Genomic DNA, 21,121 nt, shown 5'->3' with positions numbered 1-21,121 from the left:
CTTAGTACTCAATTCTTGGACCTAACTCTCTGAAATGCTATGCAATATATGACTTTTGATGGCCGAGTTCTAGAGTCGATCATTAAGTGAGATGGAACGGCTATATCCGTTACATATTTTGGAACAAACGGGTATTCTTCCATGGTTAAGTTAGACTTAGTACTTGTTAGATGACTGGCGGTGCCTTTGTTGGGTTCCTTAGATGCAGAATTACTTATTGGACATGTTAAGATTTCGGAAAGCACCCAATAATTCTACTCGATCATGTTCTTCAGACCAAGTGACCAAGCAGAGAACGCTTGCTTTCACAAAGTTGGATTACATCTTATCATTGAGCGCTAGCGAAATGTTTCAATATACTGGCTGCAAAAGTGCTCCACTTTTCCCCCACTTTTTTTAACCTCTCTGATTGGTCTATTTTGAGTAAACCGCACGTGACCCCTGATTTAATTGGTCTATCTCGAGTAAACCGCACGTGATTATTGATTTGTCAGATGTTTTAAACTGCTCAGTATTACCGCCTTCTAATTCGGGAAATTAAAACAACTCCTATATAGGTTCGCGTCTATATTAATTAGTTTACACCCTTCGCAGTCCTTATCTCCTGCTTTCTTTTGCCTATTAAAGCTCATTTTTAAAGCATTTTCTTCTATCTAAATACTGGCTTCTTATTAGTCCGTCTGAAATATCGATTATATCAGCTAAATCCCTCCTACCTATCCCCCTTCTGCCTACCTACCTATCCTATATAGACTTCGGCTTCTCATACTATCTAGCAATTACTAGCTAGCTTTATCTATTAGGTAGTTCTTTACAATATTTATCATCCAAAGTTACTACACTAAAAGAACCTGACAAATTACCTGATTAAGCAATCAACCTAACTAACTATCTGCCAGCGCGCCAGCGCGCCAGCGCCAGCAGCCAGCTTAGTCAGAGCAGCCAGCTTGGTCACTACGCTCAATGATTATTTGCTACGGCCCCTCCTAGCCGTAGCGCACCTGGTAATATTTTCATCTCAGCCTATATGTATATGCCTTGAATGAGACCGATGATACTGCAGGCCTTTCGCAGTTTCACGTGGCTGAGATAAGCTTGATCTTGCAACACGCGGCCGACGCCTGCCTACCTATTCTATAGGTACTCGATAACACGGGATATAACTACCACTCCGTGCAAGTATAGTGAACGATGTCCGAGGACCTTCATATCACTCACGAGACAAGGCAGATAGTATTTTGCGAGTATGGCTTCTGAGCATGCAACTGTCAACAAAGATGGGGTCAAGACGTTCATTCCTCTCGGTACGCAGCTCCTTTTCTAGTACGCTAATAAGCTCTACTAACGTATGATATGCCTACTAGAAAACAACCCTGAAGTGATGTCCCATCTCGCATCACTCCTAGGTGTTTCGCCATCATTGACCTTTCACGACATCTACTCCCTTGATGATAATGACTTGCTCGCGCAGATACCGCGACCTGTCAATGCACTCCTGTTTGTCTGTCCAGGTACCGTATATACTCGTTCTCGAGAAGCGGAAAATTCCTCAATGCCTGCATACACGGGGTGCGGCGAAGAAGAGGCCGTGATCTGGTTCCGGCAGACAATCGGACACGCTTGTGGTCTCATAGCACTGCTACACTCCATATGCAATGGACCTAACAGGAAGTACATCATGCCTGGGTCTCTTTTAGATGGCCTGCTTTGCCAGGCTATTACACTCCAGCCGGATGACCGGGCGGCTCTTTTGTATAATTCCCCGTCGCTAGCACTGGCTCACGCCGAAGCAGCTAGGAAAGGCGACACCGAGGCTCCAACGAATTTGAACCAGGACTTCCACCATTTCATTGCATTTGTCAAAGGCTCTGATAGCCACCTGTGGGAATTGAATGGCGGTATGAAGGGCCCTGTTGATCGCGGAACCCTGACAGAAAGCGAGGACGTCTTAAGTGAAGGCGCATTAAGCATGGGCATGAGGACTATTCTCGATAAAGCAAACGGAGAATATGGGTTCTCCATTGTGGCCATCGCGGAGGAAACGGTATGATCGCGGAACTCGTGTCTCGTCCTGATATGTGCTATATGATTATTCCACAACTCCGCGACAGTGTGACTTGGCTGTACACAACCGGTAATTACCAGTACAAGATCAATCCCCTAAGCGCGCATGATTATTCTTGTAGTATCTAGGTACCTACCTAGGTAGATAGCAGTAGTTACTACTAACCACTAGCCTTGCTGGCGGTGACGTTTGTTTGCGGGAAGAACCAGGTGCGATTTCCATTCTCGGCTCACGGAAAGTTCCAGACTCACCTGACCGGCCTGGATATCTTGCAAGTTTCCCTTGCACTCGTCTCTTTCTTCCTGTCGAGAAATTAAGGACAGGTTTTGTTTGTATTGGAATCAATCCGATGTCCGTCGCCCGATGTCGCTGGTTCAGCACGTCTCCTCAATAGATGGAGTCGACCGCGAGCATGTACCGTCGAGCCAAGAGCCAGCGGGCTCGATCCGGCGCCAACTGAGCTATGATGCTTTTCCACGGAAGACAAACCCAAAGGACGACCAAGTGGGAATTCCTGCCTACAAAGTATCGGTAGCAAAGAGAGTTGGTAATAATATCTCTGGAGATCAACGTGATCGGTGCTTTTTACTAACCTTTGCTTTCTCGCAGCCCAGGTTACGGCTACCATTTTGGCCTGTTGGTTCGCTGCAGGAATCGTTTTTGGCTTCGCTGCTCTGAAGCCGGTTCTGATTTCTGAAGGTGTCTATCGAGACTTATGTACGGAAGATGAGTTGCGAGAAGATGTGGAGGTCTGCTACGGGCAAGAGATGAGGTGAGTACTAAACCTCCACACCAATATAGTTTCCCCGGAACACATGCTTATGCGAACCCACCAGGCTCGATCTCTTCTTTGCTGTAGCTTCGACAACAACAAACATATCTGCTCTGCCTGTTGGTACTATCCTGGATCGCTATGGACCCCGGCTCTGTAACATCGTGGGCTCAATTTTGTTAGCCATCGGTAGCATCTTCATGGCCTTCCCGCTGCCCAAGGTTGACAATTACATCATTGGCAACCTCTTTCTATCCTTGGGAGGCACGTTTGTGTTTGTGCCCTCGTTTCAGATCGCTAATGCGTTCCCACGATATGCTGGGACCATAGTAGCATTGGTGACGGGAGCCTTTGATGCCTCAGCTGCGGTCTTTCTTTTCTATCGTCTGGCATACCAAGCAACGGGTGGTGCGATCGGCCTGAAGAAATTCTTCGGGGGCTACCTTATCATTCCAGGATTGATACTCCTTGTACAGACTATCATGCCCGCCCACGGCTATCAAAGTGTGCAGCAACTCGAGGTTAAGATCGAGCAAGCTCAAGATGCCACCCGTGATGTACATGATTCGGACGACGAGATCGAGAGTGAGACAGAGTTGTGGCGTGTCCGCAGCAGACGCGCCGAGCGTAGACAGCAGAAAAAGGACCAGCTCGACCAGCTTCTGGGAGATGAGGAGGTTCGACAGCAGCGGGTGGAACGAGAAGAGGAGAAGCAGGCAGTTAGTGGCGTCTGGGGAGTCCTCCACGGCCAGCCCGCCCGCAAACAGATGCTATCTCCATGGTTCATCCTGATCAACTTGATGACAGTGCTACAGATGCTCAGAATGAATTATTTCATTGCAACCGTTAGGCAGCAGTACGAATATATGCTCCGCTCTGAGCGTCAGGCTGTGCGGATCAACCATTTCTTCGACGTCGCTCTCCCTGTGGGTGGTGTCGCATCTACTCCCTTCATTGGCATTCTTTTGGATAGCTTCAGTGTCCCGACGATGCTGGCAGTCATTGTTGTTCTCACCACACTTGTTGGAGCATTAAATTGCGTCCCGTCCATCGGGGCTGGATATGCCACAGTTATAATATTTGTCCTGTTGAGGCCACTTTATTACTCGGCCATGTCGTAAGTACCACCCTTGTTCTAGTTTTCGCTGGCACCTGTTCGTCAGGCTAACTTTTATTCATAGCGACTACGCTGCCAAGGTGTTCGGCTTCGCTACCTTTGGTCGTATCTACGGAACAATTATCTGTCTTTCGGGGATAGTCAACTTTTCGCAATATGGATTGAACGCCCTGACCTACAAAACTTTCCACGGCGATCCGATTCCCATCAACATCGGTCTGGTTGTCGGCGGCTTTGTCATTGGAGTGATCCTAGTAACATTTGTGCACGTTGAAGGCTACCGTATAAGACGTAGGCAGCTGGAGGAAGAAGCGGAAGAAGAACGGGAGAGATTGATTCCGGAAGAGTGCGAGCCTCAAGAGGCATGAAGCATTAACGATGAGAAACTCGATACGAACAAAACCCTCTCCGCAGCACATAGTGATATCCACTCAGTCAATTCTACATAGTCTGCTTTAGACCCCATTTCTTTTCTGACTGGCCATTGCTTTCAGAAAGCTAAATGATTCATTCATGATTAAAATATGTAAAGCGACTCTGTAAATCCCCTCGTATGGTTAGCTTTACCCTTTCAAGGAATATATCGCCCGTCTCGGCTCCTCCGAGTATATTCTGGGCTACTATATCTATAGTTGATTCATTCTAATTAATAATATAGCTAAATATTCCACACCTGCCCCAAATGCGCAACGACCCGGCCGTAGATCACGCCGGCACAAGACCCATCAAGGATAACGCATCCCTTGCTACCACCCTGAGGCGATCCAATTTCAGAGGCAAATTGATGTTGGGGTTCATGCCAGGAGAGGCCGCGTTACCAAAAAGCATACGCTTGGTCAGTCTGATCTCCTGCGCTTGCGCGTTAGGGGGAACTGGGAAGATCGACTCCCTCTGGCTCATGATGGGAATCCCGTTGGAATCGAGAGTGTAGACCTCGGCGAATCCACGGACCTGATTGGTGTTGCTGATAGTTTCCCACTTGAGAATAATGGCCATCTTCACTGTTCCATTCCCCCCAACCAGCCAAAGATTCATGTCATCCATAAGCCGAGGAATAGATTCGGACCATCCTGACTCGATAACAAGAACAGGAAGTCTCTGATTATCGGGACGCAGCAGAAGATCTGGTTCTTTGCGAGAACCGGCATAAGGGGCATACTGAAACTCGATTGCTGTAGATTATTAGAACTATTAGCGCAACTCCATTGCATGTCTCACAATTCCAGGGGATAGAGGTGTGTGTGTGTGTGTGTGTGCTGAAATGATGGTGATTTACTTACTAGTTCCGACACGGGTTCGCTGGTAAAGGATTTCGTTAGGGGTCAAGAGACCCCAAAGTAGCCACTGAACCATCTCGTCTCTCACCCATATCTGGTGACAATCGTGAAGTTCAGTAGGCATGATCCTAATCCAGAAAGTGCGGGTGACTACGTTGTAATGTTTTCTGAGGAGTAAGCATTATGAAGCCCCCCCAAGACCGTAGAAGGATTCATCTTACCTAGAAGAAGCTTTCTCGTCGAGATACTTGAAAGCAGCCTCTCCCCAGGCCAGTGGAACCTGGGTGTATACAACCTCTTGGTGGTGTCTCGCAGAAGTAACTGCCTCCAGTGCGTGGTTACAAAACTCCTCTTCGGAGGTGAAGTCTGCTGTTGAGAAGAAGCGTTGGGGCGTATAGGAAAGAGAGTTGTCTCCTTGGAGAGGTTGTTGTTCGCTGGGAAGAACCATCTTGTCTTTGTGGTGAAGATCGTGGGAGAAATTGGAAATGGGTGCTAGGTATTTAAATTCCTCAATTTGGAAGGAGCGGTGCCTAATGGATAGGTAGGAAGTCCCTCTTGCTGGTTATATAGAGATTCACCGTCAAAAAACTCAAGCATCTCTAGACTAGAATGGAAGAATCCGGGCTCTTTTAGACATTTAGCTCCGTGCAGCTGCAAAATCGAAGTATTTTTAGCTGTCGGTATACATTCAATTCAGACAATATAATGAGGTGGAAGGTATTAAAGTCAATCTCACATGACTCTGTGATGTAAGAAATACCAGGTCAACTAACTAACTAATATTAACTAGTTACGAGTAAGATTTTGGATAATCACAATCGTTCCCTCTAAATACACACACAGTTGACATGTTTTTATGCTTTGCCTGCTACTCGCCGCTGGATAATAAGCTGGTTTTCATGACTAATTTACATCGTCAGCCAGTGAGCTTGTCTCCTTGATTTAGTTATATCCTGGTCTTACTCAAGCTAGTTAATCGTATCTCTAGGCGGATGTTGCCGTCCTTTATGTATTGGATCCTGGACCAGTTTGGTTCAAACGTAGCGACAAACGTATTCCGGTCCTGTGAAACAGCAGGGTAGACTGTCTCGTACAGAATCTTGGGCGTGTTAGATACAGGGGATGTTAAGAAGGTCGAGAGAACAACCAGATTAATGGGGGTCCAAAGGTGAGATTAGTAGGTTGTAGTTATACCATTATCATTACTTCGTTAAAAAAAGAAGCTTCTATGCTTTTTGCTTTTTGGGAATCTTCATAAAAAAAAATAAAATAAACAAAAAAAAAGAAAAAAGAAAAAGCACAACTCAAAAAACAGGACCTCTCTTCCTGCCTGTATATTTCGAGTTGGCTTTAACAATCTTTCCCTTTCTCGTCATTTGCTCCTTTTTCCTTAAGATCCACGCCTTACTACCTTTCTTATCTGCTGCCGCTTGTGACCGTCTGGACTCCTTTGCTGCTTTTCTCCTAGCGTCCAAGATATCGACATCATCCATTCCATCAACAACATTTGTAATATCACCTTGAAGACCGCCTCCGCCGACTGTAAGCACAAGATAGAGCTTACTGTTCTTCGTACCCGGGTCATCTTCCAGAATACCAGCGCCGAAACCGGCCCGCATGGCAGCGGCACTGATCATGTTTCTTTGGAGATCATTCTTCGGGTAGAATTGGCAGACGGCACGACCACCCCGACGGAGACTGGCGTAGAGACCCTCGAAAAATCTGCGTAGTCGTCCTTCGGGACTGACGTCGCTTGTTTCCGCGTTGCAAAGCCACTGGATCGCACTGATGCTGATGGCCGCGTCGAATGAGCCAGGTCGGAAGGGAACGCCTTGTCCGATATCAGCGAGGAGAAGATCGCCCTCTACGTCTCGTCGGAGTGCGACGTCCAGCATGCTGGGCGAGATGTCCATTCCGATCCAAGTGTGCGGTCCGCCTTCCTCTGGTGGTACTTCTGAGAGTATTTCTCCTGATAGACCGGAGCCGCAGCCGACGTCGAGAATCAGAGAAGGTGATTTGAGATCGAGGAGCTCGAGCGCTCGATGTGTCATGTCCGACTGGATGTTGCGGATACGGGAGGATGTGGTGTATTTTCGCGATTCGTCATCGTTGTAGAAAAGGTCTGGTGGTCTATAATTGTAGCAAAGCAATCAGTCTTTCTGTTTGAGTTGTCATGGAGGAATGATAGCCCAATATATATAATAACAATCGCCTCTTGAAAAATCAATGCCAAACGTACAGAATATCTTCAGGGCGCGACATCCTGGGCTAATATGCAGTGAGCTTCGCGCTCGATTCGATCGGGAAAAAAAGCTGCTGCTGATAATGAAGCGATACGGCGGCGCTCGTGCAAGAGACAAAGGATGAAAGAGATCGCGAACGTTGGCCGGGATAAGGAGATTATGGTCTCAAACAATCATCAAAAGAAGCACTTTTCTTTCGTGTCAAGAGACTGTTTAGAATGGGCACTGTTCATCAATCAGTAGCAACAAAATAATAATTGATTAATTCATTAATTATTATCGGAGCGATTGCGGTGAAAAGTGGGGCGAACTTTTTTCTCTGGAGGAATCATTCTTTGTTGATGCCTCAGGCATTTTGTGGAAACCTCAGGCATCAAGTAGATGACAGCATGGAACTTCCGCTTCGGTCTTGCTTGTCCGGATTCATTCGAAACTACAGTACTATCTATCTACTACTACAACTACTTACTACTCGTGTCCGTACGAGTATAGTTCAACTCCAGGAGAATCGCGAGTGCATACGCTCTGCTAGACGCATCCATCATCGAGACTATCCCGGTCATTCCGGCCTCCCCTCCGCGCAATGGCAGCGCAATTCGTCTGATCTGCATCCATATCTAGAATACACTCATTCATTCTCCGCGTCTGTCAATCGCCTTGAAAGCAACTCTCCACGGAGTAGGAGAAAAGACCACCTATCCCGCGCCATTAAGGCACCGCATACCCGTTCCTCTATATTTGAAACACTCATAACAATCCAACACCATGTGGATTCTTCCTCTCCTAGGCTACCTAGGCGTCATAGTCGGCTTCGCCTTCCTTACTCTAGCCATAGGTATGAAGACTCTGAATGAACCCTACCAGCGAAAGACAAGCAAATCAAAAGAAAAATAATAGAATCTATCTAACAATACATGATACATTCTTCCAGCCTCCGGCCTATACTACCTCTCCGAACTAGTCGAAGAACACACCGTCCTCACGCGCCGTCTCCTCTCCCGGTTAATATACTCGATAATCATCATCCAATCCCTCCTCTGGCTCTTCGATGGCTTCCCATTCCTCCTATCCCTCCTCAGCATTATATCCCATCTCGTCTACGCCAGCAACCTCCGACGCTTCCCGATCGTTAAGCTGTCCGATTCACTCTTCATCCTCTCTTGCGCGTTGGTCGGGTTGAATCATTGGCTTTGGTTCAGGCATTTTTCGAAACCGATAGTTCCTCCAGCTAGGGGACCGGGGTCGTGGAGACAGCCGTATTATCAGCAGCACGTGGTGGAGGATATGCCTACTTTTACGGAGATTGCGTCGTATTTCGGATTGTGTGTTTGGCTGGTTCCCTTTGCGCTGTTTGTGAGTTTGAGTGCTGGGGATAATGTCTTGCCTAGTATGGGTTCGGAGTATGCGACCGGTCAGCATGTCTCCTCTTCTACTGCTGGTGGGTTGGCTGGCAGCGCGGACTCGGGGGATGGCAAGAATAAAAATAAAGGCTTGGCCAAGGCTCTGGTTGATGGTGCCCGCGCGTGGGTTGCTGAAAACGGAGCAGTTATGGGGTTTTGGGCGGGCGATCGGTCTAGGTTTTAAGAGGGTTATGATTCAAATTATGTATAGTTCCTTCGCAATGCGAAATGAGTTACTCTACTTGCCGTCTCCTAGTAGCTGGTACCGGCTAGACCGGCTAGTCTATCGTCCAGGAAAGAGATGGAATTCCAAATTTTGGCTATGATTGTCGAAGATAGCACACCATGTCATTCGACCCTATAGGACACCTTGGATGTAGTAGGAAAGAAACTGGGGACTTGCTTTTGTTGCATACTTCAACCCGGCCGAAGTGTTTTCCAGCACAGGCCACATGGAGTCCTTGAAAGAGAAAAGAAAGGGGATAGGGCGGGTATACTGCCCGACCCAATGCTCAATGGAATCTGGAGAATGGAAGACGCTAAAAGAGGAGGGTCGGGGGTAGACACAAAATAGATAAAAAAAAAAGTAGCATGTCGATGAAACGAAGTCGGTGAAATCAAGTCTCAACTCCAAGGCGCCAATAGTAGCACAGGCTACGCTACCTGCGTACTCCCATATTAACCATTAGATTATACATATATCTGTGCCTTTGGTTCAGATGCAGCCAGGCTCCGAACGGTGCTGATTCGCGTCATACAACTCGTGAGTTTCGTCTCGCTACCGGGGAGCAGCTGAGATACAATGTCGGGACGAGGCCAATGATGAAAGCAAACATGAGCTCACATGGCTTCTGTCCGCTCTCGACTATTCGAATGCAGTCTCTTCTGCGACTAAACCCTAGTGTTAGCCGGTGTTTAATGCCTAGTCAGGATGAATGACGCCTACCAGGGTCGCCGCGTAGATCCGTCATCGGGTGCTTTCTGTGGCCAATATCCATAAAGAGCATGGAGCTCTCCCTTCTCTTCGCTTTACTCGTGGCGGGATTGCCGACATTGGGGGCTAACATCTGATTCCATTGCTGGGCCGAGTCATGAGGCTGAGTGTTGTATGAGTACTGATCGTACGCTGGCTGGATACCATTATAATGCCCTCTCGGAGTACCTGCTGTATCACCATATCGCTGGTCGTAACCAGGCGCGGGGTCAGAGAACGCGTGATGGCGAGGAGACCGCGCCTCATCCGTGGAATGATCCACGGTGATCTCAACCGTTTTCTCACTGACTGCCGGCGCATCGCCAAAAATTTCATCATAGTCGGTCAAAAACATAGAGAAAACAGGCGCCGGGATGTTCAGTGTTGGCGCAAAGACAATACCGACGTTTCTCACAGTCATCTTGTTGACATCGGAGTTATTGATAATTCTGATCAAGAATTGCGATAGAGCTTGCAGCAAAGACAGGTTTGCTTTTGGAAGTCTGTGCACAAGAATATTGAATGCAGCGATCTTCTTGGGTTTCTCATTCAGCTCTGCGAAGTTATTAGTACGGAAACACAACTATAACAGGTGGGGATCACTCACCGAGCACACGCAAAAATTCCAGATGAAGCTCGCGTGTCAATACCGTTGTAGGCAGCTCTCGCAGATATTGCTTGAATAGAGATGCCACAGCATGGACGTCGTAGTAATGGTCTCCTTCCAGGAAATCCACATCACCCTCCGCATTAAACCGTTCCTTGAGTGCTTTGACCACAAGGTTAGACCCGCTAAGTCGGAAGATACCTTCCTCGGATTCTGCCCCCTTGGCCTGAAGATATTCGATGCATCGATACACCACTGCCGGAAGGCCGACATCCAGTCCCCTGGGTCCACAAAATTCAACAGCTTCCGCCAAGGGGATACCGAAAACTGCCCTGACAGGCCCCTTTCGCTCACTTGAATTGCTTCCATGACCGAAACTTGTCTGCGTCTCGTAGCTCGCCTGAATTTGCGTGGCTAGGTCCGATGACGACCTCGTGCGGAAGCCCCAGATACTGCGCTTTTTCTCCTTTGTCGTAAGAGAGGGTTTATTTCCCCAGGCCCCTACATCCTGAATGACAGCACCGTTCCTCGGGCCCGATATCACCTTCGAGGTGTTCGAGTTCAAGGATCCTTGATCCGGACTCTGCTGGCGGGCGGGATCAAAATCTGCATGTTCATTCAATGGCGCCAGTTGACTTTGAGAGGGTCTAGACACATCTTTGTCATAGGGCGGGCCATAGATGGGCGGTTCCGCAGGAACAGCATCGTCATAACTAAAACCCTGGACAGCATTATGAACTGTATTATCAATGAAATCGTTTTCAGGACTGGTCGTTCCTTTGCTGCTGCCCTTCTTTGAACCGCTATGGAACGACCTCTGCCGCGTTGGGCCAGAGTTGGGCGGTTGCTTGGTCTGTGCATGCCCAGAGTGTCCAGCATGCCCCTTCGAGGTGCTGTTCGCTGCATCTTCGCCGGAGGATTGCGACTCAACGTATTGCAACAGCGCTTCGACCCATTCGTCTCGCTCCTCGTCACTCTCAGCACAGAGTACGTGGCGAACGAGAGCGGATGAATCTTTCTTTTTCGGCTCCAGGATAAGGAATGCATGACGGTACTGATTATCTGAGTCGTCCTCTCCTTGGCCATTCTGAGGGCCAGTATGTTGTGACTGCTTCCCAATTTGGGCATTGTATATTTTGATAGTTCCCAGATGCGGGCCGCCCGGCGACTCGAAGTACTTTAGTTCTGGTCCGTGCAGCACAAAATATCTGGCCTTCCATCCGCCAAAATTCTTTCCTCGCTTGGTGAGATAGCCTTCCTTCCTTGGTTTTCCGTCGGGGCCGCGTAGGATCTCAGGGCTTGCCTTGCCATTGTTCTTAAGCAAGGTAGTCTCATCATCGCGAGGCTCGATGGCATCGCTGGTGAGGAAGCGACAGATCACCAGGGCTGCTGTTTCATCCATGGGAGTGTCAAGAAGAGACTCGAAATACTCGTTCAGTGCAGCGCGTCTAGCGTCCACCTTCGCAGGAGAATGTCCACTGAAGGTGGAACGATCCGGCAGCTTTCCGGCAAAACCCGACACTTGTCTGATCTGATGATCTAGCTGAGGAAGAGCCATGATGACCTTTTCTACCCGCCAGAGCTCAGACCTACTGGACCTGGAGAACACACTCAATGTGAAAACAGGCTCCTCCTCCGTTGATTTCAGCCCCAGATAACTGTTCCTCGAGGGTCGCAACCGAGACGACGCAACCTTCACTTCTATAGAGGGGAGCGCATTCGGCGGCAAGAGAAGACCTGGGTATTCCTCAGATATTAAACCCTGATAGATGCCCTTTTTTATATCTGGCATATCCCGTGGACTGTCGATCTTGATATTCGCGTCAATGGTGGGTATTGTCATCTCGGGGGATGCAGTAACAGGTGACAAGGGCTGGCTGCCATTGGGCTTTCGCATTGTCGGAGAAGCAATTGGAGCAGGGCGTCCTGCTGTATCGTTCCTGGGCGACATGGGCGGCGAGGCCATACCTGAAGCGTCCCTTGGTGTCCGTGGTAGCGGTGATCCTATAGGGCGATCACTCGGCCTTGGGCTCACAGGTAATCCGGGGCTCATTGGAGGAGACGCTACACGGCGAAGTTCGGGAGATGCTGCCGTGGATCGGTTGTTATCAGGAGAAAGAACAGACGCCAGCGATTCCAGCGGAGATAGATACCCTGCACCTGCGAAGGGCGGAGGTTGGGCGAGCATCCGGCGCGGACTAGAGGGCAGATTTGCTTGAGGGGCTTGGGTCGTAGGCGAAATTCCATCTGAAACCGTTAGACTTCGCTGAGACATCTGCGATTTATTCTTATTCGACCGGCTGCGAGCATCTTGTTCTCTCATGAAAGCAGCCTCGCGTTCTCTATCGTCGTCTTCCCTTGTTGGCCTGCGACCTCTCTGTGCTGTCGGAATTTCGTCAACCTCCAGTACATCATTGTCATAGTCCGAGTCGGAAGCGTCCAGAAGATCCTGGGTTCGATGCATGTCGGTATGTTCATCTCCACCCAGATTGAGGGGTGCAGGCGGGGGCTTTCTATTTGGTGGAGGTAGAGTTGATGGTATACTATTCTCTGATAATGTTTCGCTGGCGACAGCACCATGTTGTATCACAGTAGAACCAGCTAAGAAACCCGCTTCCTGCTGCAAATTGCCATCATCGCGTTTGCTAGATGAGGCGGGAGCTGCAGAAGTGGAGGTGGTTGTATCCAACACAGGGGATCCGTTGTTGGCAAACGAAGTATGTGACCTGCCGGCCTCTGATTGTGGCGGAGCGGGAAATCCGGCCGTCATACGTCCATCTTCAAGTGGCGGCGACGTCTGCTCAACATATAGCGTAGGATTGCTCCGGGTCATTTGATCGTGCTTGTTGAAGTGCTCTTCTGGACCGGCTTCGTGCGCTGGAAGAACATCACGCGGGCTAGTCTGTCCATCGGATGTCTGCGAGACTACACCTGGCGGCAGGGGCGGTACCTGACACTGCAACTCCTTGAGCTTTTTGCGATATCTGTCCTTGTCCTTGAGTGCGCGTTCCAGGTCCTTGTTCAGACCCAGGAGGAGCGCCCTTTGTTTGTCCACCAACTTCCAGAGCTGCGAATTCTGAGAAGCGGCATGATGCTTTTCTTTCAGAAGATGCACGATCAATGCCTCGGCCGAACCGGCGGCCGTTATAAGGTTGTTAATGTCCGCCGTACTGACCGCATTCGTGTCCGACGAAGATTTCTGCGAGTGGGAGGGCAAGGACAAAGAGGATATGGCGGAATCTATCGATGATGTCCGGGGCATCACGCGCGGCCGATCCCCTGGCCCCGTGGAGGAATTCGCAGGCGACGTTGGCGCGGACGTCTGCGACTGCACCGGGCTCGCGACGTCTGACCCCTTTTGCGATTGATCGTGGACGGTCTGTTCAGTCATATTTCCACCATGTTCGGGCTTCCTGAGGGCCAGAGTCTGCTGCGGTGATCGCGACGGAGGGACTGGAAAGCTCGGATAATGAGAAGATATGGGGTCCCTCGGTGATTGGGGATCGAGCCGCAAGTGGTCAGCAACAGACGGCAGCGAGCCAGGGCTCCGAGGGGAAGTCTCCGGCGATTTTACTTTTGCAGGTGGTTCGGATCGAGGATTGGTGTTAAGAGGGGACAGACTCGGTCGGCGCAGAGCTGCGACAGTCACGTTGATCGGATTGGAGACCTGTCCGTCCAGGCGCTCGTTCAGGTAATCACGAGAGAGGAGATTCCTATTACTAGATGGAGAATGTAGGGTGGCATAGTCCTTGCGCGTGGTTGGAGAATAGGGGAGCTTCGGAGACGAGACTTGGAGGTCGTCATCATAGTCTTGTCGCCGCACCTGCGACATAGCTCGTTCGCAGACCAGATCCTCTGACCAGCATCTGCAAGCGGGGAGACGACAAGACACAGGAACAGGATGAAACGCCAGGAGAGAGGAATGATAATACTTCTGCAGGCCGGCGAATAATGATGGACAGCACGGGAGAGCGTCGAAGCACGGATTGAAGCACACGGTCCACGGAGCGCACAGCGATCGCGGTTAGCCAGACTGCCAGAACCCACGGGCCTTGGACCTTGATGTGTCGGGGGGAACGAGCGTGCAGTGCTGAAGCTCAGGGGGTCCCGCCAACCTGTAGCGCCGCAAAGGCCCGCAGCCAGTAACGGGGCAGAAGAGGAGAGCCAAGAAGATAGAGGAAATAGGGGGGGGGTCGTTGAATTCGCAGATGAGCTAGTGAGTTCGCGATACCTGTTTGGACTCTAGACAGGAGGAGTCGATAATAAGGGGGTGAATTAATGCCCCAAGGTTATGCTGGCGACGGGTCTGGCCGAGCACATAAGCTTTTTTTTTTCTTCTGCTCTCTTGGTGGAGACTCGGCAATTAACCGGCCTAAGCGTTGATAAGTATCAGTAAGCAGCAGGATAGCTAGTTAGTTAGTTAACTGAAAACAAGACGGAGAAGAGACAGACTCATACTGCGCGCATCACGGTGACTGGCATGCTCTAGATCGTCTAGTTAGAGGATAGATAGAATGGAGATGGAGATGGAGAATGGACGAAGGTCGAGGCGTTGATCGTCTCTGCCCCATCAGGCAGGCTACGACGAATCCGGAAGTCGACCGTTACGGCTGCGGTCACGTGGTGTTCGTCTGTATTATTATTATTATTATCATTATCATTATAGTATTATATCATTATATTTATATCGATAGGATAGAATCAATCAATCAGGTCCCAACAAAGAATCTAATTTCCATTGTTGGAGATATTACCAGACGATATATACAAATGCACGCCACAACATATGTGTATGATCTCCCGGACCAAAATATATTCTGCGTAAAGAAGACAAGACATTCAACCATAGCTCCTCTATCAACCTGGAAAGCATGTCAAGATATATATATTATTAAATGTTCGTATGTCCATCCATAGGCGCGCCCCCAGCTCCACTGCCCATGGGTTTGGCACTGCGTTCCCTCAGCCTCCGGCCCTCCATCAGACCACGCAGTCCACGTTTCTGGAGACCAATGACACTGCTAACATCTCCAGACCAGATCTCCTCAAACTGTCCATCGGCATCTGTGTGACGTCGGCTTCGAAGGCCTGGACGAGCGTTTTCACCGATGATATCGGACTCCGCCTGACTATGGCTCGTCCCCGTCGACGCTGAAGTGGCAGTACTGGCATTGCTGATAGAGTCCTCGCGGTCCCGATCCGAGGAAGGCATTCTTCGCGGCTGCTTTTTGCGAAAGCCAGTGTTGAAACGAAGCGGCAGTTCTCGAGAACTCGTTGGGTCTGCCCTACCTCCTCCTAGGCCGCCCGGCTCGGTGTCCGAAGAGTCCGATGTTAGGACACTCTGTTGACCAGTGGCGACGGAATTCTGCCGGCTGTACTCATGCGCAGCGTGTACTCCGTTGAGAGCTTCAAGCGTACCACTTGGCCCACTGACAAAGCCTGTTCCGCGGCCTCCTCCAGCAGCCATGGCGGCCGCATTGAAGACAGCGGCCGCATTCCTTCCGTCAAGTACTTGGTGAAGCCTTTCCACGGTGGCTTCCAAAAGACCATCGACCTGGTAGGGACGCGCAAGTTGAAGAAGTGAACATAGGATTTGCGGCGTGCACAGCGGAGAGGAGATCGGAGGAAGTGAAGACGTATAGAGATAGTAAACAAGAAGTTGGATGGTCAGGTACGTGTGAGGTAGGTAGAGAACGCGGGGACGAGATGTAGGAGCCAAGCCATGCGCAGAGGGTATCTCAAGGTTAGACATAAAAGACGGCGGGCTTTTGATACTGGAAGCTTGATCGTTGACGAGAGTGGTAGCGACGGAATAAGCGCTGTTCTTGCGGACTGGAGGAGTGATCGTGACGACAGAATTGCGACTGGGATACATTCCAGTGGTAGGCCGCAGAGTCTCAGAATCCGAGATCCCACTGTCGGAGGATTCCCTCACGAGCTGAATGAAAAAGGGACCCCATCTGCGGCTCAGGATGCGCGAACTGACGGGTATCCGTTCTCCGCCCACGGCCTGGATTTCCATATCTGCAACCTCAATGAAGGACATGGCAAGTTTGCCCAAAGCATCCGAAGCAGAAGAGAAGGGCCTTCCTCCAGACGTCAACTGTGCCAGCTTTGGCTGAAGGGACGCAGGAACAGGCGGCGCGCTTACGGAGACGTATCCGGATGTCGGTGCTGTCCTGCAAGGGTTATTGTACAGTCCGAACGCCTCCAGCTCGACCATACAGACGTGAGAGAAATTGATCCTCCGGTGATTGTAGTCCTCAACTAGACTCCTCTTGCGGTGCCCAAGGATCACGAACATGTTCCTGCGTTCCCACAAGACACCACGGTTCCAACTTCCGTGGCCAAAAATTGTGCCCCCAGCGTCAATCCGGGACCACGTGAGGGTCTTCAGATCGAGCGCCCATAGAGCGTACTCCTGTTTGGAGGATGTAAGGTAGGTGCCGCTGACAACGAAATGTCCGTTGATCACGCCGCCATTGGGAAACCTCAGACCAGGAGGGGAGGCTTGACTCTGCATTGGCTTCTCAACCAACCGGCCATCTGGAAGGCGTATCTGAAGCTCCAGCTTCACATCCAAGAAATTGTAATTTGAGTATATAAGCATTGGCGACCCTTTACCATCAGTATCAACTGGCGTCCGGGATGCTTCCTGGTCGGTAGACTCGGCCCCCACTTCGGAGGCGTCCATTCCTGTCAGTGGTGCTACAACACTCCGATACGCACCACAGCTTCTCCCAAGACTGGATGTGGCAGTCCACTGCAGGTTCCGGAGGTTAAAGACACTGATCTGCTCGATATAGTGGTTGGAAGCGTCTTGGCCCCCGACGACTATCATCTCTGCTCCGCCCTGGCCATCAATGTCCACGCCAATTGAGCCCTGGTGCGGAGCCGACGACGAAGGATTGTGATGAATCGCAGATAGAGGAGCGTTTGCGGACGTGAAATATGCACTCGATGGCAATATGGTGGCACAGTGTGCATAGCGACCTTGCGGCGAACCATTTGTCGGGACCAGAGTCCACGCCCTCGTCAGGACATCAAATATATGTATATCTGACATGACCGTAACTTTCTCAGCCTGCGGTTCCGCGCCTGCAGAAGTGCCGCCAGGACTATCCTTGGAGGTAGGCGCCGGAGACATGCCTCCGTAGCAGACGAGCTTAGTGTCACCCAAAGCGCACATGCTGTGAAAATAACGGGGTGGAGGAATGTCTCCTGTGGCTTCTACCTTCGTCCAATGCCGTCGAATCAGATCAAGCTCATATAGATCGGATGTCAGCTGCGGACGAGTCCTCGATAGCATACGGCCACCAAAAACGTATAGCTTGTCGCCCAGAATAGTTGTTGTAGCCCCGACAAGAGCGTGAGGCTCTCTGCCTGTCGTCCTGCGTACGTTGCAGACTAACCCAGACAGATTGATAGGGCCGGCCACCGGGTTCTGCTGAGTTGCCGCAGAAGACGCTCCAGCGGCAGCTGCAGAAGCGTGCGTCGCCAGCCCATCATCCTTTCCGGCGTCTGCGCTGCTCAGACTAGACTGACTTCGAGACATTGTGATATCCTAACAGGTGAAGTCCGCGGGTCGCTGAGTGAGTAACAGGATCGTTTTTTGTTCCCTGATACTAGAAAACTAGTAGTATTCGAGTCGCGGAGAGGAAACCGATGTCGCGATCGTTATCGATTATATTCTTCGTGACACTCCAGAAACGTGATAAAGATGTGCGATGCGATGTTGCTTCCGCCCTCGATCTCGGCGCCGCAGCACCAGCCCCGAGGAGAATAATCGACGATATGCGTTCGATACCGGTCCGTTTCGAAAGGGCCTATTCAGATACCAACCGGTAGCGATCCCAGCGAGAGTAATCGAACAGATGTAATTATTCGACTGCCCCGCATACAACTGGCCTTCGGGGTCCTCAATCGTCGACGAGACCCCGGATCCAGAAGCCCAAGAGCTTCGATATCATGCAATCAATTCCGTAACCCGACGAGCACGGTATAAAGAGGCGAAGATGGTCCAGATCGTCGCGGATTCAATCGTTATCTTGTGGTCGGGGATAGGAAATAACTCGTTCAACGCATCGCGCGCTAGGGACACATCAGGCAGCCGAGAGTGGGAGTTGGAGACAGGGGCTTCGTCCGTGAGGCTGGTATTTCGCCAATGAGCCCGGGTATAACAGAGGGGAAAGAGAAGTCAGAGCTCGTGGAGCAACATTCTCCAGAGATGACAAAGACGAAATCCGAGCCAAAATAAAGAAAAGCGATGGTTTGCGATGAGGTGTGGACACGGATGGGGTTTCTCTCAGCCTCCTCCCTTCCTTGACCGCCAAAGTGTACTTAGTGTACTTAAGTAGTCTAGCCGGCGCTGGCGGGATTCTCCAATAGATACAATTCGGCGAGTTTAAATGTCAGTCTCTCTACATTCTGCAATAACACTCTAGGCAGAGCCATGCCCCACTAGATAATTAGTTATATACATGGGGCTTTATAAATTGTTCTCGTGAAAGTTCGAATCTACTGGTCTTGGATAGGTGAATACACAGTTACACTGTCGCTACGTTGGTTTCTTTGTGGTTTTCTACTCCGTACTTAACAATTGGGCTGCAAGACTGCGAAATATACATGCTGAAACACGTATTTTCCAGACCGAATGGCATCTACTACTGCTAAGACTGCTACGACGATAGGCATTCCAGTGTTATAACTAGAAAGCGTGACTTCCTAAGTATAGTTCATAGTTCTAAGAATACCGCATATACATACAGAAGGGTATTTCCGCGGACTGCACGCAAATTTTTAAATTGATAATAATGCCAAACAACATGTGGGCATCAGAAGGCTATCATAAGGTATCAAAAGTTATTATTCCTCCTCTTTTCATCCTCCCCTGTTCCGCCTGTCTTTTATTCAACGCTCTTGGCTCGATATTTACTCCTTCTTCAGGGTGGTGTATCGGAGGTAACTATAGATGAATACGTTAGCAATGCCTTCGCTTGAACAGTTGTGAGACTACTGGGACAATGAACTTACGGCTTGACAACGCGGACATCACCGAACTTCTTCTGGGCGTCCTCAGTGGAGACGGTAGGAGGGATGACGACGTCATCACCGGGAAGCCAGTTGATGGGAGTGGTGACACCGTTCTTGTCGGTGGTCTGGAGAGCATCAACGACACGGAGGACCTCGGCGGTGTTACGGCCAGTGGAGGCGGGGTAGCTGATGATCAGACGGATCTTCTTCTTGGGGTCGATAACGAAGACGGAACGGATGGTGAGGGCAATGCCTATTCAACGTCAGCGGCCCATTCTTAGCAATGGCACAGTGGATAGGGATACATACCCTTCTGGTCGACGTTGGTGGTGTCATCGTAGTCAACCATGTCGTAGAGGTGGGCGACCTTGCGCTCGGGGTCGGAGATGATGGGGAACTTGAGGTTGGAGCCGGTAACCTCGTCAATGTCCTTGATCCACTCCTTGTGGGAGTCGATGTTGTTGGCGCTCTAGGTGACAATCAGTCCTGTCCGCTGAGAGTTCCTATTCACGATTTAACTCACCAGACCGATGAGCTTGACACCACGAGCAGCGAACTCAGGCTCGAGCTTGGCGAAGGCACCGAGCTCGGTGGTACAGATGGGGGTGAAGTCATCCTAGTATGAAAAGCGCCAGGTCAGCAATGTCCTTTCTTCTCCTCGACAGACGCGGGGGGTTGCGCGAACGAGGTTCCAAATAGGCCGCTGTGTATACTTACAGGATGGGAGAAGAGGACGACCCAGTTGTCACCGATGAACTCGTGGAAGTTGATCTTTCCGCCGGTGGTCTCAGCGTCGAAGTTGGGGGCGATGGAGCCGAGACGGAGACTGTACGACCGTTTTGGTCAGTAATTGAGGCCTTTCGCGGTGAGGGGAACCGCCAGGATGTCCTTACGGGGCAGCACGCTGTTCCTGAGCCATTGTGAATTATTGACGTCTGTACCGGTATATGTTCCACGGACGAAGACAAGGGAGAGAGAGCTGGTGAAGCAGAAGAAAGAGAAGACGATAGTTCCGTAGTAGTAGCAGCGGGAGAAGGCTCAAGATAAAAAGCAGCTGGCAACCCCTCTCCCCAACTCCACAAGCCCAAACATCCAGCAATTGAGCTTCTCCGTCCGTTCATCCCCTCGTTCGCAATCACGCAATCCGCTGCCGCCCTGGAAATAAGGCATCTGATTGGTCCCCGGTGAGGCCATCCATAGTGGGCTGTTTAGTGCGGTCGAGCGCCTCCATTATTGTCCATATGTCTGCTGTTTGGGAAGCAGAGAGATGAGGTGAATTAGGGGAGCTATTGCATTTTGGCTCCAGTCCGCTGCAAACCAGTGAATAATATTATTATTATTGAGGCATGCCAGCGATGACAATAATCGGCCGTCTGGTTATGCAGATAATTAGCTCTTTTCCAGCTTCAGCACATCCGACATCGCTCGCGGCCTCATTGATTTCCCCTCATCACCACATCCCACTTAATATCAGGGATATTACGATTAAAAAAATAAATAAATAAATAAATAAAAATCTCTCCAGCAATATTACTACGACTATTGATTTCAAGTTGATCAACTCCCCTTCTTTGCCCTTATAGTGGGGTCCGATGGATGGTATAGAGAACGTACTCGTACAACAGATCCCGCTT

General features: G+C 50.1%; 7 protein-coding genes across 7 annotated transcripts; 3 read left to right on the top strand and 4 right to left on the bottom strand.

The window, feature by feature from the left end:
• Positions 1-1,246: 1,246 nt before the first annotated feature.
• C8Q69DRAFT_505676 (hypothetical protein) lies at positions 1,247-2,050 on the top strand (the record flags this gene model as incomplete). Its single annotated transcript, XM_028632730.1, has 2 exons — positions 1,247-1,304; positions 1,365-2,050. 2 exons carry the CDS (start codon positions 1,247-1,249, stop codon positions 2,048-2,050), a joined length of 744 nt encoding a protein of 247 aa, XP_028486437.1.
• A 378-nt stretch (positions 2,051-2,428) lies between these two features.
• C8Q69DRAFT_485754 (putative MFS transporter) lies at positions 2,429-4,322 on the top strand (the record flags this gene model as incomplete). Its single annotated transcript, XM_028631850.1, has 4 exons — positions 2,429-2,612; positions 2,675-2,837; positions 2,902-3,954; positions 4,019-4,322. 4 exons carry the CDS (start codon positions 2,429-2,431, stop codon positions 4,320-4,322), a joined length of 1,704 nt encoding a protein of 567 aa, XP_028486436.1.
• Positions 4,323-4,516: 194 nt separating this feature from the next.
• On the bottom strand, positions 4,517-5,930 carry C8Q69DRAFT_205138 (hypothetical protein). Its single transcript, XM_028626124.1, has 3 exons — positions 5,453-5,930; positions 5,235-5,398; positions 4,517-5,126 (listed from the first exon to the last, which is right to left on the bottom strand). The coding sequence occupies exons 1-3, from the start codon at positions 5,677-5,679 to the stop codon at positions 4,660-4,662; spliced, it is 858 nt and encodes a 285-aa protein (XP_028486435.1). The 5' UTR covers positions 5,680-5,930; the 3' UTR covers positions 4,517-4,659.
• A 279-nt stretch (positions 5,931-6,209) lies between these two features.
• Positions 6,210-7,759, bottom strand: C8Q69DRAFT_461222 (putative methyltransferase). Its single transcript, XM_028630229.1, has 2 exons — positions 7,471-7,759; positions 6,210-7,361 (listed from the first exon to the last, which is right to left on the bottom strand). The coding sequence occupies exons 1-2, from the start codon at positions 7,491-7,493 to the stop codon at positions 6,536-6,538; spliced, it is 849 nt and encodes a 282-aa protein (XP_028486434.1). The 5' UTR covers positions 7,494-7,759; the 3' UTR covers positions 6,210-6,535.
• A 143-nt stretch (positions 7,760-7,902) lies between these two features.
• C8Q69DRAFT_461221 (putative cholesterol transporter) lies at positions 7,903-9,182 on the top strand. Its single transcript, XM_028630228.1, has 2 exons — positions 7,903-8,309; positions 8,406-9,182. Exons 1-2 carry the CDS (start codon positions 8,240-8,242, stop codon positions 9,056-9,058), a joined length of 723 nt encoding a protein of 240 aa, XP_028486433.1. The 5' UTR covers positions 7,903-8,239; the 3' UTR covers positions 9,059-9,182.
• A 287-nt stretch (positions 9,183-9,469) lies between these two features.
• C8Q69DRAFT_205076 (RhoGAP domain protein) lies at positions 9,470-14,603 on the bottom strand. Its single transcript, XM_028626123.1, has 3 exons — positions 10,455-14,603; positions 9,821-10,402; positions 9,470-9,765 (listed from the first exon to the last, which is right to left on the bottom strand). The coding sequence occupies exons 1-3, from the start codon at positions 14,284-14,286 to the stop codon at positions 9,740-9,742; spliced, it is 4,440 nt and encodes a 1,479-aa protein (XP_028486432.1). The 5' UTR covers positions 14,287-14,603; the 3' UTR covers positions 9,470-9,739.
• Positions 14,604-15,345: 742 nt separating this feature from the next.
• On the bottom strand, positions 15,346-20,406 carry C8Q69DRAFT_485751 (hypothetical protein; the record flags this gene model as incomplete). Its single annotated transcript, XM_028631849.1, has 7 exons — positions 15,346-16,572; positions 16,606-17,989; positions 19,488-19,740; positions 19,797-19,956; positions 20,011-20,055; positions 20,205-20,313; positions 20,381-20,406. 7 exons carry the CDS (start codon positions 20,404-20,406, stop codon positions 15,346-15,348), a joined length of 3,204 nt encoding a protein of 1,067 aa, XP_028486431.1.
• Positions 20,407-21,121: the final 715 nt, after the last annotated feature.

This window comes from Paecilomyces variotii (assembly GCF_004022145.1).
Source record: "Paecilomyces variotii strain CBS 101075 chromosome Unknown C8Q69scaffold_3, whole genome shotgun sequence".
Classification (NCBI taxonomy): Eukaryota; Fungi; Ascomycota; class Eurotiomycetes; order Eurotiales; family Thermoascaceae; genus Paecilomyces; species Paecilomyces variotii.
This window is presented reverse-complemented; position numbering and strand designations above follow the sequence as displayed.

Bases quoted from the DNA above. Each gene is read 5' to 3' on its own strand.
- C8Q69DRAFT_205138 (XM_028626124.1), bottom strand. From the start codon at position 5,679: ATGGTTCTTCCCAGCGAACAACAACCTCTCCAAGGAGACAACTCTCTT. The intron at 5,399-5,452 runs GTAAGATGAATC...CTTACTCCTCAG, and splicing joins GACGAGAAAGCTTCTTCTAG to AAAACATTACAACGTAGTCA. The intron at 5,127-5,234 runs GTAAGTAAATCA...AATAATCTACAG, and splicing joins GCGAACCCGTGTCGGAACTA to CAATCGAGTTTCAGTATGCC.
- C8Q69DRAFT_461222 (XM_028630229.1), bottom strand. From the start codon at position 7,493: ATGTCGCGCCCTGAAGATATTCT. The intron at 7,362-7,470 runs GTACGTTTGGCA...CTACAATTATAG, and splicing joins TCGCGCCCTGAAGATATTCT to ACCACCAGACCTTTTCTACA.
- C8Q69DRAFT_461221 (XM_028630228.1), top strand. From the start codon at position 8,240: ATGTGGATTCTTCCTCTCCTAGGCTACCTAGGCGTCATAGTCGGCTTC. The intron at 8,310-8,405 runs GTATGAAGACTC...ACATTCTTCCAG, and splicing joins CTTCCTTACTCTAGCCATAG to CCTCCGGCCTATACTACCTC.
- C8Q69DRAFT_205076 (XM_028626123.1), bottom strand. From the start codon at position 14,286: ATGTCGCAGGTGCGGCGACAAGACTATGATGACGACCTCCAAGTCTCG. The intron at 10,403-10,454 runs GTGAGTGATCCC...ATAACTTCGCAG, and splicing joins GGAATTTTTGCGTGTGCTCG to AGCTGAATGAGAAACCCAAG. The intron at 9,766-9,820 runs GTAGGCGTCATT...ACTAGGGTTTAG, and splicing joins GGATCTACGCGGCGACCCTG to TCGCAGAAGAGACTGCATTC.